This window comes from Oncorhynchus clarkii, chromosome 6 (assembly GCF_045791955.1).
Source record: "Oncorhynchus clarkii lewisi isolate Uvic-CL-2024 chromosome 6, UVic_Ocla_1.0, whole genome shotgun sequence".
Classification (NCBI taxonomy): Eukaryota; Metazoa; Chordata; class Actinopteri; order Salmoniformes; family Salmonidae; genus Oncorhynchus; species Oncorhynchus clarkii.
The window spans coordinates 53,422,021-53,437,645 of record NC_092152.1 but is presented as its reverse complement, the minus strand read 5'-3'; the positions used below and the strand labels follow the sequence as shown (position 1 = coordinate 53,437,645).

The following is a 15,625-nucleotide window of genomic DNA, read 5'->3' as shown; positions in this document are numbered from 1 at the left end:
TGGCTTTAGAAGCATCTGATAGGCTAATTTACATCATTTGATTCAACTGGAGTTGTACCTGTTGATGTATTTCAAGACCTACCTTCAAAGTCAGTGCCTCTTTGCTTGAAATCAAGACCTCAGAAAAAAAGTCTGGTTCATCCTTGTGAGCAATTTCCAAATGGCTGAAGGTACCATGTTCATCTGTACAAACAGTAGTACGCAAGTATATGGGACCACACAGCCGTCATACCGCTCAGAAAGGAGACTCGTTCTGTCTCCTAGATTTGAACGTACTTAGGTGCAAAACGTGCAAATCGATCCCAGAACAACAGCAAAGGGCCTTGTGAAGATGCTAGAGGAAACAGGTACAAAAGTATCTATATCCACAGTAAAACAAGTCCTATATCGACATAACCTGAAAGGCCGCTCAGCAAGGAAGAAGCCACTATTCCAAAACCGCCATAAAAAAGCCAGACTACGGTTTGCAACTGCACATGGGGACAAAGATCGTACTTTTTGGAGAAAGGTCCTCTGGTCTGATGAAACAAAAATATAACTGTTTGGCCATAATTACCATCATTATGTTTGGAGGAAAAAGGGGGCGGCTTGCAAGCCAAAGAATACCATCCCAACTGTGAAGCACGGGGATGGCAGCATCATGTTGTGGGAGTACTTTGCTGCAGGAGGGACTGGCGCACTTCACAAAATAGATGGCATCATGAGGCAGGAAAATTATGTGGATATATTGAAGCAACATCTCAAGACATCAGTCAGGAAGTTAAAGCTTGTTCCCAAATGGGTCTTCCAAATGGACAATGACCCCAAGCATACTTCCAATGGCTTAAGGACAACAAAGTCAAGGTATTGGAGTGGCCATCACAAAGCCCTGACATAAATCCCATAGACAATTTGTGGGCAGAACTGAAAAAGCATGTGCGAGCAAGCAGGCCTACAAACCTGACTCAGTTACACCAGCTCTGTCAGGAGGAATGTGCCAAAATTCACCCAACTTATTGTGGGGAGCTTGTGGAAGGTTTGACCCAAGATAAACAATTTAAAGGCAATGCTGCCAAATACTAATTGAGTGTATGTAAACTTCTTACCCACTGGGAATGTGATGAAAGAAAAAGCTGGAATAATTCATTCTCTACTATTATTCAGACATTTCACATTCTTAAAATAAAGTGGTGATCCTAACTGACCTAAGACAGGGAATGTTTACTAGGATTAAATGTCAGAAATTGTGAAAAACTGACTTTAAATGTATTTGGCTAAGGTATATGTAAACTTCCGTCTTGAACTGTATCTCTTCCAAAACCCATTTTACTTGACCATACGCCCAGACTACCTGCAGGAAGATAGAGTGGAAACCATCTCTTTACAGAAACACTGAATTAAACTGAACAGAAATATCCGACTATTTGTTAAGTATTGAATGCTAACTATTAATATCAAACAAATCAGGTAAATATGTCATTTTTCTCTCACAGGCTACGTATAATACCAGTCAAAAGTTTGGACACACCTACACATTCAAGGGTTTTTCTTTTTTTTTGCTATATCCTACATTGTAGACATCAGAACAAGACATCAGAACTATGAAATAACACATATGGAATCATGTAGTAACCAAAAAAGTCCAAATATAAACGGTGGTTGGAACCAAAAACCTCAAATTTGACTCATCAGACCAAATGACAGATTTCCACAGGTCTAATGTACATTGCTCATGTTTCTTGGCCCAAGCAAGTCTCTTCTTATTGTTAGTGTCCTTTAGTAGTGGTTTCTTTGCATCAGTTCGACCATGAAGGCCTGATTCACGCAGTCTCCTCTGAACAGTTGATGTTGAGATGTCTGTTACTTGAACTCTGTGAAGCATTTATTTGGGCTGCAATTTTTGAGGCTGGTAACTCTTATGAATTTATTCTCTGCAGCAGTGGTAACTCTGGGTCTTCCTTTCCTGTGACGGTCCTTATGAGAGCCAGTTTCATCATAGCACTTGACGGTTTTTGCGACTGCACTTGAAACTTTAAAAGTTCTCGAAATTGTCCGGATTGACTGACCATGTGTTTAAAGTAATGATGGACTGTCGCTTCTCTTTGCTTATTTGAGCTGTTCTTGCCATAATATAGACTTGTTTTTTTACCTAATAGGGATATCTTCTGTATACCACCCCTACCACCAACTGATTGTCTCAAAAGCATTAAGAAGGAAATACATTTCACAAATGAACTTTTAACAAGGCCCACTTGTTAATTGAAATGCATTCTAGGTGACTACCTCATGAAGCTGGTTGGGAGAATGCCAAGAGTGTGCAAAGCTGTCATCAAGGCAAAGGGTGGCTACTTTGAAGAATCTAAAATAGAAAATATATTTAGATTTCCTTAATACCTTTTTGGTTACTACATGATTCCATATGTGTTATTTAATAGTTTTGATGTCTTCACTATTATTCTACAAGGTAGAAAATAGTAAAAAATAAAGAAAGACCCTTGAATGAGTAGGTGTGTCCTAACTTTTGACTCTGTATGTTAAGGTGAGCTAGTTTTAGCATTTTTCTGGGATACTTGATTGTTTTTATTGCTTTATTGGGAAGCTTATCAGAAGTAGACATTATATTTAAGCCAATAGTGCAGGGTGATCTGCACACAGTCGACTACCTACTTGGGCACAACGCCTCAGTGCTAACAGAATAACTCTGGTACATAGCCACATGATTACTGTATACAATATCTCTAGGATCAACAGAGACATTCAGGGCAGGGTGGCATAAAGTAAGTCACTTACATTGTGTCTGGCAACTCCCCTGGGATAATGTACATTCGCTGCAACATTTTGACAACTCGCCGACACAATGGTAGGGATTAATTGAGCTGGTCTTGGGTCATTGATAAGTCATTGTCTCAATGCAGCCTTGAAATGTGTGGACAGAGTCCAAGAGCCAAGATGATTTGGATAGACTCCATCATTCCTGTAGAGAATGATCTGTTTCCAGAAAGTGTCAAAGTTATTTAAAAAAGTGATTCGAACAGAGCTACTGCAATCTTTTAGCCAAGTGTGTAATGCCAGTAGCCTGCTGAAACTTTCACACCCGCGGCCCAATGATGGTACAGGACCTAAGATAATTGGCCGCTTTTTGGAATCTTTCAGTGCTAGAATCAGTTCTTTAAAATCCATTTTCAGAAATTCCTATCTAGCCCTCCTGATATCGTTTGACCCCACATGGACTACGACAGCATCAGCTCAAGGCATCTGTCGTAGAACGGTCAGAAGCAGCCTTGTAATGTCCTGTACTTGTGCTCCAGGATAGCACAGGGATTTTGCCCTGGGAACCAAGGTGTTTCTTACAATAGAACTGTCGATGATGACAGCTGGTGCAATGGCTGAGGAAGTCCGTTCATTCTTTCTCCTCAAGTGGTTTCACAAACCCCTCGAGGAACGAAGGGTGGTGGGGCCCGATGGACCCGAGCCAGTTGTAGTATCCATCGTGGATGATGAATAGGCCTGAGTACCTCCGGATCCGATCTCGAACCACAATCCCTGAGGGAAGATCGCGCCGGAACCCTCTAGATCCAGGGCATTAAAGCTGTTTCTGGTCTGTGTCCGGTCCGGGCTTAATATCTCCAATGAGGCTCCCGTTACCAGAAGATGCTGTTTTCGACTTCCATGGCGAGTGACGTATCTCCATGGCTGGTTGGTAATATTGAGAACAGGAACATCCCCCAAGTCATCCAGGAGCATCCTACTAGCTCCATTCTCCAGGGAAGGGGGATACCCCTTCATGTGAGGGATCTCTGCAGAGTACCGGCCAGTCGGCTGTGGAGAGCCGACACGGCAACAACACTTCCATCAGGCCAGAGCGGCGTCCTGCTACTGGGGTACAGAGAGAAAAACTAAGCGGGTGTGGATTCCCCAGTAGCTTGTATAGATTCGCCACTTTTTTGCCAAGAGTAGTCACTTTGATCTTGTAGTCCTCTACAAGCAAACAGTTGCTACATTGAAAGTCTGGGTGGTCCACATTGTCCCTTAACAAAGCAGCCGACTGGCCGTTTTTCTGATTGTGTTGTTGATTGCAGAAAGAGTCAGGTATCCACCAGGCCACGGACATAGGTATGCTTGGAGGAATATTGGAAAGTCCATGCAGGTTCTCTGACCATGTGTCTCTCTCTCGCTCTCTCCCCCTCTCTCTCATTCTCCCTCCCCCCTATCGCTTTCCACACATTCCTTCTCATCTCCCTTTCACTGTTTAATTATATCCATCTCCCCCTTTCCTCTCTTTGCTTTCTCTCCCCAAATGACTTCCACTAGGATCTATTTTTAGCCCTCTCACTTTCTCACACTCGACACCATTTGCAGTGTGCCCTCAGGGCATCATCGCTGAGACCGTTCATCTGTGATGGCACGGTTTGGTTTCTGTAGGCTGTATGTATCGACTCTCTCTCTCTCTTTGCCTGCAACCTGCTTTCTGATAGCTTTCTATGCTTTCTAATAGTTGGCCACATCTATGTAGTCCATTGACTAGTCCTGAAAGAAAATTGTCCTCTGCCCCTTGGGCAATATCTGCGCCACGATGTACATAAGGCAATGAGATTTTCTTTTATATTGGCCACGATTTAACACAGCATAGATAGACACAATGCATCCATTTGTGTCATCTTTGAGACAGGCACAGCGATGTGATGCGTTTGTACTAAAATCAAGTGTATTGTTCTCTAGAGAACAGCGTGTGTTGTGTTTTTCCCAATGGCTCAAATTCAAAGGCCCTAATGCCTCACTTGATTTAATTAACCATTTTAAAGCAACAGGCCAACTTACTGCATGTTTTCCCTGGGCTGTGTGCTGTTTCTGATGTGTCTGTGTCTGTGTGTTATTCCAGGGCAGACAGGAGGGGGTGGAGATTGACCCCTGGGAGGATGCAGATTACAGTATTTACAGAGTCACTGACCGTTTCGGGTTTCTGCAGTAAGTCAAACTGGGTTTCTGTGTACTGTATTGTACACATTACTTGAATCTTACTGTTGTTTGTCCATTCTTTTTCCACAGTGACGAGGATCTGCCAGCCCCTAGTGCACATGAGGAGAAGGTAAGAAGTGGAAATGCAATATATGCATCAAAAGAGTCAAGAGACACACGACAGTTTCCGTTAAGTGGTGTACAGAATCTACTAACTAACCTTTCAAGTGTGACCTCTAACATATAGAGGTGTAATGTTCCAGGTACAGCTGTAGTGTGTGTGTCCGTGGAAATATGTCAATGCTTAGTGCGTGCTCGATGTGTATGTATTAGCCAATCCATGACCTTCCGCTAACTTAATGAAACCCTGTAGCAGGGCCACATGCCCCAGGCATCCATCTAAGGTGAAGCCGATCCTTAGGCATCTCACACACTTCTGGAATGGGAGCTATGCTTCCTCACACCTTAGAACCGGTCATGTGGCCGTGATTGATTAAATGAATACCACATTTAACCTTGGGCAGAACTTGATACGCTCTCCTCAATATTACATGTCAATACAGTACAAACCAACACATGCCAGTCATGGCAGTGGGGGCAGGACACCAGGTTCTCACGTCAATTGATATTTTTTATGATCCCACAAAGAGAGTTCATTTGGTTGTAGTTTTAGAAGAAACATTGTAAATACTGTGTTCTGTACTGTACTATACTCTATGTGTAAATGTATCTTGTGATGTGTCTTGTAATATGTCTTCATTTTGCATACATAACATTTTGCCTAGTTTCAAATGTATTTTTGGGTTTCGCCCTGACAGAAAAAGAACCTGGAAATTGAAAGGGTAGAAAAATGGCTGAAGATGGTGAAAAAATGGGATAAATACTGGAACAGTGACAGGGTGAGAATAACTCTCTCGCACGTGCGCTCTCTTGCTCTCTCTCGCTCTCTCTCTCTCTCTCTCGCTTACACAGGCACACACCACACCCTTCACTTGTGTTTATAAATGTTTATATTAGTCTTAAATGCTCATTGAGCATTTACACTTCTGCCTCAACTCCTGCCATTTTGTTTTTCCCCATTCTCCCCCTGTCTAACCCCTGTCTCTCCTGTGTCCCCCTGCTCTCCTCTCAGATGGTAAAGCGTGTGTATAAGGGTCTCCCCCTGCAGCTGAGAGGCCAGGCCTGGGCCCTGATGCTGGATGTGGAGAAGTTGAAGAATGAGAACGAGGGGAAGTATGAGGTAAAAGAGTACCCAGTTTCTAACACGCGCACACACACACACACACACGCACTGTTGATTCATCAAGCATCTACTCTAAACAGTGCATAGGTGTACCCAGCATTTATCCAACACACAGGGATTTGATACCATGCTCCAACCAGCACAATGCAGTCTAAAGCCAGTGGTCACTCAGGACCACTAAACCATGAAATCTCTCCTGTTATGATTTGAAGGTGACTGCTACTTCAGGTCTCAGGAAAAGTGATGTAATTGTGCAAGACTCTGCTATCAGAAACCAGGTTCACTACATGGTTAGAGTCAATGAAAAACAACCTATTCAACAATACTGAATACCCGGCTAGAGATAAATACCCTGTGATTCGTATGGTAATGGTATGATACAGTACATGTCCCTGTCTTCCCCCTACATTTGTACAAAGTGGGATTCAAATTGATTTAGTTTTTTTTTTTATTGTCACCAATCTACACAAAATTCTCTCAAAGTAGTAATGGAACATAAAACACTAATATATTTTAAATTAGATAAGTATTCAATACATGTTAGAATCACCTTTGGCAGTGATTAGAGCTGTGAGTCTTTCTGGGCAAGTCTCTCTTTTCTTCAAGCTCTGTCAGGTTTGTTGTTGATCATTGGTGTTCAGCTATTTTTATGTCTTGCCATAGATTTTCAAGCCGATTTAAGTCAAAACTGTAACTAGGCCACTCAGGAACATTCAATGTCGTATTGGTAAGTAACTGCAGTCTATACTTGGCATTGCGTTTTAGGTTATTGTCCTGCTGAAAGGTGGATTTGTCTGCCAGTGTCTGTTGAAAAGCAGACTGAACCAGGTTTTCCTCTAAGGCTTTGCCTGTGCTTAGCTCTATTCCGTTTATTTTTATCCAAAACAGAAAACTCCCTAGTCCTTTCCAATGACAAGCATACCCATAACATGATGCAGCCACCACCATGCTTGAAAATATGAAGTGGAACTCAGTGATGTGTTGTGTTGGATTGGCCCCAAACATACAGTAGTTCTTAAAAAAATATATATATATATTTCACTTTTATTTAACCAGGTAGGCCACTTGAGAACAAGTTCTCATTTACAACTGTAACCTGGCCAAGATAAAGCAAAGCAGTGTGACAAAAACAACAGCACAGAGTTACACATGGGATAAACACACGTACAGTCAATAACACAATAGAAAAATCTGTATACAGTGTGTGCACATTAAGTAAGGAGGTAAGGCAAACAATAGGCCATAGTGGCGAAGTCATTACAATTTAGCAATTTAGCGATGTGCAGATAAGGATGTGCAAGTAGAAATACTGGTGTGCAAAGAGCAGAAAAACTAAAACAAATATGGGATGAGGTAGGTAGTTTGTTGGATGGGCTATTTACAGATGGGCTGTGCACAGCTGCAGCAATCGGTAATGTAACGACTCTCATCATCAATGAAAGGAGTGTACCAAAGTGCAGCGTGGTGAGTGTTCATGATATTTATTTAAAAAAACACTCGAACAAAACAACAAATAGGAGAACGAAAGCGAACAGTTCTGTCAGGCAAACAAAACAGCTAGACAGAAAATAATCACCCACAAACACAGGTGGGAAAAAAGGCTGCCTAGGTATGATTCCCAATCAGAGACAACGATAGGCAGCTGCCTCTGATTGAGAACCACACCCGGCCAAAAACAAAGAAATAGAAAACATAGAAAACACAAAACATAGAATGCCCACCCCACATCACACCCTGACCTAACCAAATAGAGAAATAAAATGGCTCTCTAAGGTCAGGGCGTGACAGGTAAGCTGCTCTGACAGCTGATGCTTAAAGTTAGTGAGGGAGATGTAAGTCTCCAACTTCAGTGATTATTGCAATTCGTTCCAGTCATTGGCAGCAGAGAACAGAAGGAAATGTGGCCAAAGGAGGTGTTGGCTATGGGGATGACCAGTGAAATATACCTGCTGGAGCACGTGCTACGGGTGGTTGTTGCTATGCTGACCAGTGAGCTGAGATAAGGTGGAGCTTTACCTAGCAAAGACTTCAGACTGGAGATGCTTAATATGAGTCTGGAAGGAGAGTTTACAGTCTAGCCAGACACCTAGGTATTTATAGTTGTCCACATATTCTAAGTCAGAACCGTCCAGAATAGTGATGCTAGTCGGGCGGGCAGGTGCGGGTAGCGATCGGTTGAAAAGCATGCATTTCGTTTTACTAGCATTTAAGAGCAGTTGAAGGCCACGGAAGGAGTGTTGTATGGCATTAAAGCTTGTTTGGAAAAATTTTAACACAGTGTCCAAAGAAGGGCCAGATATATACAGAATTGTGTCATCTGCGTAGAGGTGGATCAAAGAATCACCCGCAGCAAGAGCGACATCATTGATATATACAGAGAAAATGATCAACCCGAGAATTGAACCATGTGGCACCCCCACAGAGGTTTCCAGAGGTCCGGACAACAGGCACTCCGATTTGACACACTGAACTCTATCTGAGAAGTAGTTAATGAACCAGACGAGGCAGTCATTTGAGAAACCAAGGCTGTTGAGTCTGCCGATAGATTACTGTGATTGACAGAGTCGAAAACCTTGGCCAGGTCGATGAAGACGGCTGCACAGTACTGTCTTTTATCAATGGCGGTTATGATATCGTTTAGGAACTTGAGCTTGGCTGAGGTGCACCCGTGACCAGCTCGGAAACCAGATTGCATAGCGGAGAAGGTACGGCGGGATTTGAAATGGTCAGTGATCTGTTTGTTCACTTGGCTTTCAAAGACTTTAGAAAGGCAGGGCAGGATGGATTTAGGTCTAACAGTTTGGGTCTAGAGTGTCTCCCCTTTGAACAGGGGGATGACAGCGGCCGCTTTCCAGTCTTTAGGGATCTCAGACGATAAGAAAAAGAGGTTGAACAGACTAGTAATAGGTGTTGCAACAATGGCGGTGGATAATTTTAAGAAGAGAGGGTCCAGATTGTCTAGCCCAGCTGATTTGTAGGGATCCATATTTTGCAGCTCTATCAGAACATCAGCTGTCTGGATTTGGATTTGGATTTTCTTTCTAGTTGCTTCATACTGCAGCACACTTTGCGGGCTGCAGAATTCTGCACGTTATTGAATTGTCAGCCATTGTTACCATTAATGCTAGTTAGTGCTAGTTTGACCACCAGAGTGCATCTTTGAGAAGCATTTGATAGCCTTCAATATTGGCTGTATGAGAGAATTTAAAACCTTTTTTTGCAAGAACATAGTGAATAGGATTGATTTTAAGATTTTAATTCATTTGATTAATATTATGGTGTTTCTATTCCAAGAAAAACAAAAAATCTCATTGATTTATCAAAACCAGTCCCTATGCTTTTCTCAGAGCAGCGAGAAACTGTGCTGACATAGTTAACCACAGCAAGTAGGCTATTGCTTCAAATCCTATTGCTTCTAACTTCAATATGCTTTTTAAATAAATAAGACCTACACCACTTTTAAAAGCACATTACTCAACACTAGTGAGACTCATGTCGCCTACAGTAGGCCTACAGTATAATTAGATTTAGAGAATTGGAGGATTCTAAATTAAAATCTATGGGGCATTTTTCATTAGGGCAAATCTGATCTGTGAGAATATTTAAGGGGCTTTTATATCATTCTAAATGAATCAATAATAATAATAATCGCTTTGTTTAAAAAAAAAAAAAAAAAAAATTTGGAGATTTATTTTTCAACTAACCTAAAGTGAGCGAGAAAAAGGCCATTCTTGAACATGGGGTGAGACATTCTTACAAATGTTTAAATAAAGCCAGTTTGTAATTTAGAATGATTTATTTCTGTTTTTAGAGGGAGAGAAACCAAAAGCCCACCATCGCTTCATGGGTCTCCCGGTCGCGGCCGATACGGGTATCCTACCAGCATCCGTAGCGGTCCAAGTGTCTTGGACCGCTACGCCACTCGGGAGGCCCCATCCACAAAGTTTTTAATGCTGATCAATTGCCTTGTACAAAGTATCAAAATACAGAAAGTTATTGGCAAGAGTCTATTATCCTGCTAACAGCCCATAATGGGCTATTATAATACATGGTGTCCAGGTCAGGATAATCAAAACATTTATTTATTAAATATTATCAGAAAGAATGTTAGTACGTAATTATATTGATCCAAAGCCATGAATGAGTGACTCGCTCAGCTTTATGTAGGTGCTGAGGTTATATGTGTCACGTTCTGACCTTAGTTCTTTTGTTATATCTTTGTTTTAGTATGGTCAGGGCCTGAGTTGGGTGGGTTGTCTATGTTTGTTTTTCTATGAGTTGGTATTTCTGTGTTTGGCCTGGTATGGTTCTCAATGAGAGGCAGCTGTCAACCGTTGTCCCTGATTGAGAACCATACTGAGGCAGCCTGTTTTCACTCTTGATTTGTGGGTAATTATTTTTCAGTTTCAGTGTTTGCACCATTTGGGACTGTTTCAGTTTTCATTTTGATTCCCTTGTTCTTTTGTATTTTGTATTCATTTTCCATTAAATCACATTATGGATACATACCAAGCTGCATTTTGGTCCTCCGATCCTTCCTACTACTCCTCCTCAGAGGAGGAAGAAGAAACCCGTTACAATATGACTGAGCCATCAACTTGATTATTTAGCAGACATCACATATCCAGTCAACACATATATCTTAAGAATATGTAACGTTTTTCTTCCTGGGAAGGAGAGGCGGACCAAAATGCAGCGTGGTTATTTATAAACATCTTTAATGAAAGATGAAACCGTGAACACTATACAAAATAAGAAAACGTGGAAAAAACCGAAACAGTCCTAACTGGTGCAAAACACAGAGACAGGAAAAATCACCCACAAGATACCTAAAGAATATGGCTGCCTAAATATGGTTCCCAAGACAACGATAAACACCTGCCTCTGATTGAGAACCACTACAGGCAACCATAGACTTACCTAGAACACTCAACTGAACACAACCCCATAGACTACAAAACCCCTAGACAAAACAAGACACATAAATCACCCATGTCACACCCTGGCCTAACCAACATAGTAAAGAAAACACAGAATACTAAGGCCAGGGCGTGACAGAATATAATTGAACATTTTCGTTTGTCTAGAATAAAAACCTTTGTGTAACAACAGTTTTAGTAAGTAATACTGACGAGTAGAAATAAAAAAAGATGTGTATTTTTCAGGGTGTGCGCATGCAGGACAGAGGAATAGAAATTCTTACACTATTGTTCTAAATTCAATCACCTTTATCCTCATCATTCAGTGAATTTAAATTCAATTTTGAAGTCGTGCACAATTATCAGTTCCTATTTGGTTTATGTCGCCCATTCATTGTCAGTTAGAGACACATTAGCACCGTGGCACCCAAAAGCGTAATCAGTGCTCTAACTCCCCCTTGCTGTGGTCTGGAGCAATGAAGCAGTGACGCAGGGTAACGTACTAAACCACAAATTACCTTTAAGTCCCGGAGCATAATCTCAAAACCTTTAGTTGAGCAACCACTGCAATGCTTTGTATTCAGGACAAAAACTAAATTTCTTTTCCATATTCTTTGCAGTATTACTTTAGTTCCTTATTGCAAACAGAATGCATGTTTTGGTATATTTTTATTCTGTACAGGCTTCCTTCTTTTCACTCTGTCATTTAGCTTGGTATTGTGCAGTAACTACAATGTTGGTTATCTATCCTCAGTTTTCTCCTATCATAGCCATTTAACTCTGTAACTGGTTTAAAACCACTATTGGCCCCATGGTGAAATCCCTGAGCGGTTTCCTTCCTCTCCGTCAACTAAGTTAAAAGGGACGCCTGTATCTTTGTAGTGACTGGGTGTATTGATACACCATACTGTACATAGTGTAATTAATCATTTCAACATGCTCAAAGGGATATTCAATGTCTGCTTCTTTTTGTTTTACCCATCTACCAGTAGGTCACTTTCTTTGCGAGGCATTGGAAAACATCCCTGGTGTTTGTAGTTGAATTTGTGTTTGACTATCCCAAAGGTGCGGTTAGTCATGAAAACAATCATGTTAAACACCATTATTGCGTACAGAGTTAGTCCATGCATCTTGTTATCTGACTTTTTAAGCACATTTTTACTCCCGGAGTAATTTAGGCTTCACAAAGGGGTTGAATACTTATTGACTCAAGACATTTTCAGCTTTTTAATTTTTTTTAATACATTTCTAAAATCATAATTCCACTTTGACATTATGGGGTATTGTGTGCAGATCAGTGACACAAAATAAAACTGTAATCCCTTTTAACTTCAGGCTGTAACACAGCAAAATGTGCAAAAAGTCAAGGGGTGTGAATACTTTCTGAAGGCACTAAGACATACAGTACGTGAACATACGTAGGAGTGTTCTGATCTTCCCCCACATATTGCAGCCAGAAGCCAGAGTGCTGAACACAAAATGATTGTCATGTTATACACCAAGACCATTTCATGTTTATAGCACCATTACTTTTCACAACTACCCCAACTCCCACCCACCCGTCGCTACATTCAGCAATATTAAGAATAGTGACATTGTTTTTGATTGTTTGTTGGTTGCGGCTCCAAAAAGAGAGAGGATTATGTTACTGTATGTGAGATGAAAACAGGCAGATGGTGTTGACATGGAGTTACAAAGATCACACACACATCACACAATAACAGAGGTTTACTGACAGGGGATTATGGCTTTTGATATTAAGGCAATATAAAAATATGTTGCCTAAATACTATAGAATCTATGATTTTGAAAAAATATATATATTCAAAAAAAAAATTGTTGCATTAATCATGTGTACTGTTGCCGTTCATTTCTTTCTAATACGCTTTTGAAGTGTGCAAGGGATTTAGAAAATGTATACATTGTTTTAATGACATTTTTTTCAGAGGATGAAGGAACAGGCCAGAATGTTCTCCCAGGAAATCAAACAGATCGATCTGGATGTGAACAGGACGTTTAGAAACCACATCATGTTCATGGATCGATTCGGATTCAAGTAAGTCAGCAGCCGTATATTCTACGGTAAGGGCGGGTGTTCGTGTATGTCTTAGTGCTGACCTAGGATCAGATCCCCCAGTCTATTATATATTAGAGTGGCTGCGGTTTTGGATTTTCTGGAACCCGTGTTGCTATTGATAGGTAGATGTTTACGTAGCTGCTGCCTGCTCTGCTGCCTGCTCTGCCGCCTGTTCTGCCACCTGCTCTGCCGCCTTCTCTGCCGCCTGTTCTGCCGCCTGTTCTGCCGCCTGCTCTGCCGCCTGCTCTGCCGCCTGTTCTGCCGCCTTCTCTGCCGCCTGTTCTGCCGCCTGCTCTGCCGCCTTCTCTGACGCCTGTTCTGCCGCCTGTTCTGCCGCCTGTTCTGCCGCCTGTTCTGCTGCCTGCTCTGCTGCCTGCTCTGCTGCCTTCGTAGCTCCGCTGCTGCTTCCCCCTCATTTATATGGAGGGTGAAACTTCATGTTGTACACAAAAGACATGATCGACATGTTCGTAAAAACTGTGTTGTATGTTGTAACAGTATTACAAACATAAGCACAGCACAAAAGCAGTCTATTTCATGTTATTAGGCAAGTACACCACGTGGCCAAAAGTATGTGGACACCTGCTCGTCGAACATCTCATTCCGAAGGCATGGGCATTTATATGGAGTTGGTCACCCCGTTGCTGCTATAACAGCCTTCACTCTTCTGGGAAGGCTTTCCACTCAGCCACAAAAGCATTAGTTGGCACTATGCATTGGGGCGGGTAGCGTTCTTCATCCGTTGGACTGCCAGATGGTGAAACGGGATTCATCACTCCAGAGAACGCGTTTCCACTGCTCCAGAGTCCAATGGTGGCGAGCTTTACACCACTCCAGCCAACGCTTGGCATTGCGCATGGTGATCTTAGGCTTGTGTGCGGATGCTCGGCCATGGAAACCCATTTCATGAAGCTCCCGACGAACAGTTTTTATGCTGACATTGCTTCCAGGGGCAATTTGGGACTCAGTTGTGAGTGCTGCAACCGAGGACAGACTATTTTTACGAGCTGAGGTTGCGAGTCCTGTTAAACTAACACAGCTCAAAAAAACACACGGAATCTGGAAATAATGTGTACATCACTGGTTAGAGCAGAATTTGTAGAAGACGGCTAAGCTACATTTTGAAGTGTTGCATTTTGATTCAAGTGGGTCGCTAACATGATAAGTGTAAAGCAACACTTTTTTTTTATAAATCACTTCCATCGATATCACACTGAAATCAATAGAACAGGGACAAAACGTTTGGGGTGTAGAGCTGTTTAAACGAAGACAATGCAAAGGCCACACAGAAACTTGGAATAACCTATACATGCTGTGACACTATATTTTGGAAAGAAGGATGTTAATTTTGGGAGGCTGCCATCGTGGAAAAGGGAACAAGCCACTTTTCTGTTAGATAATTTCAACGAATCACGACCCGCCGTAGGTTATCAACGGTTGGCTGCTATTTTATGTGATAGTTTGACTGTCAAGTCCGTGTATTGGTGCGTGGCCAGCGACTTTTATTAAGAGACCCCCCCCCCCCCCGAATTATCCACTGCCATTTGAGGTATCAAATGATAGCTGCGTTCTAGGTCCTGCGGCCCACAGCGTGTATGACAAAGTCAACAGTACAAAACCAACGATATGTGACATTGTGTTGATTATAAACCTTTATACTAACTATCATCAATCTGAGGTAAAAAAGGATGTGTAATTCCCCCCCACCCCACACACACACACACAAAAGGGATTAATAGTCTCAATTGCTTTACTGACGATAATGCAATATTAAACTAAATCAGATGTTCAGATCTACAAATGTTTGACGTTTAACATTAGTTACAGAGGGTACTCGTTGAAAGTCCAGCATAGATGAACAGCCGACATGTTGATGATGCAATTTACTTTCAAATGTCAAAGGTAATGCAGTTGCGTGGGAGTGCGCAGTGCTTCTCAAGTGTAAAATGTATGCGTTCCCCACACTCTTGTCCTAATAAGAACGCACTCAAGAGAATGCCCTTGGAGTATGCATATCGAGAAACACCCACAGACACGCAGTCTAATTAGCAATTTAATGTTATTTTTTTCATCATCATTCCGAACAAATCAAATCAAATGTTATTTGTCACGTGCTTTGCAAACAACAGGTGTAGACTAACAGTGAAATGCTTAATTAAGGAATCCTTCCCAACAATGTAGAGAGAAAGATAAAAACAATTATAGAAATTCATTTTAACACAAGGAATAAATACACAACTTATTAGTAAATAGACAGCTACAAAAAAATATAGATGAAAATTGTCTTGGTAAGTAGTAAGGTCTGCAGCTTATCATGAGATATTTTAAACTCAGGCGAGCAAAAACTCAGGACCTCCTTAACATTAGAGATCGTGCGCCAGCTGTTGTTAACAAAGAGACACACCCCTCCCCCCTCATCTTTTCAGTTAATTGATTTAAATCACGAAGTTC

At 41.6% G+C, this 15,625-nt stretch overlaps 1 protein-coding gene across 4 annotated transcripts in view; it reads left to right on the top strand.

Moving 5' to 3' along the window:
- The window catches only part of LOC139411286 (USP6 N-terminal-like protein), a 53,162-nt gene that overhangs the window by 27,735 nt on the left and 9,802 nt on the right, over nucleotides 1-15,625 (top strand). For 3 of the 4 annotated variants that reach the window (XM_071157376.1, XM_071157375.1, XM_071157374.1), the window contains 5 exons: nucleotides 4,859-4,944; nucleotides 5,026-5,065; nucleotides 5,754-5,834; nucleotides 6,068-6,175; nucleotides 13,044-13,153. In XM_071157376.1, the coding sequence (XP_071013477.1) occupies nucleotides 4,859-4,944; nucleotides 5,026-5,065; nucleotides 5,754-5,834; nucleotides 6,068-6,175; nucleotides 13,044-13,153 (425 nt within the window). The remainder of the gene's footprint in view (nucleotides 1-4,858; nucleotides 4,945-5,025; nucleotides 5,066-5,753; nucleotides 5,835-6,067; nucleotides 6,176-13,043; nucleotides 13,154-15,625) is intronic. The other variant, XM_071157377.1, reaches the window with a different exon arrangement.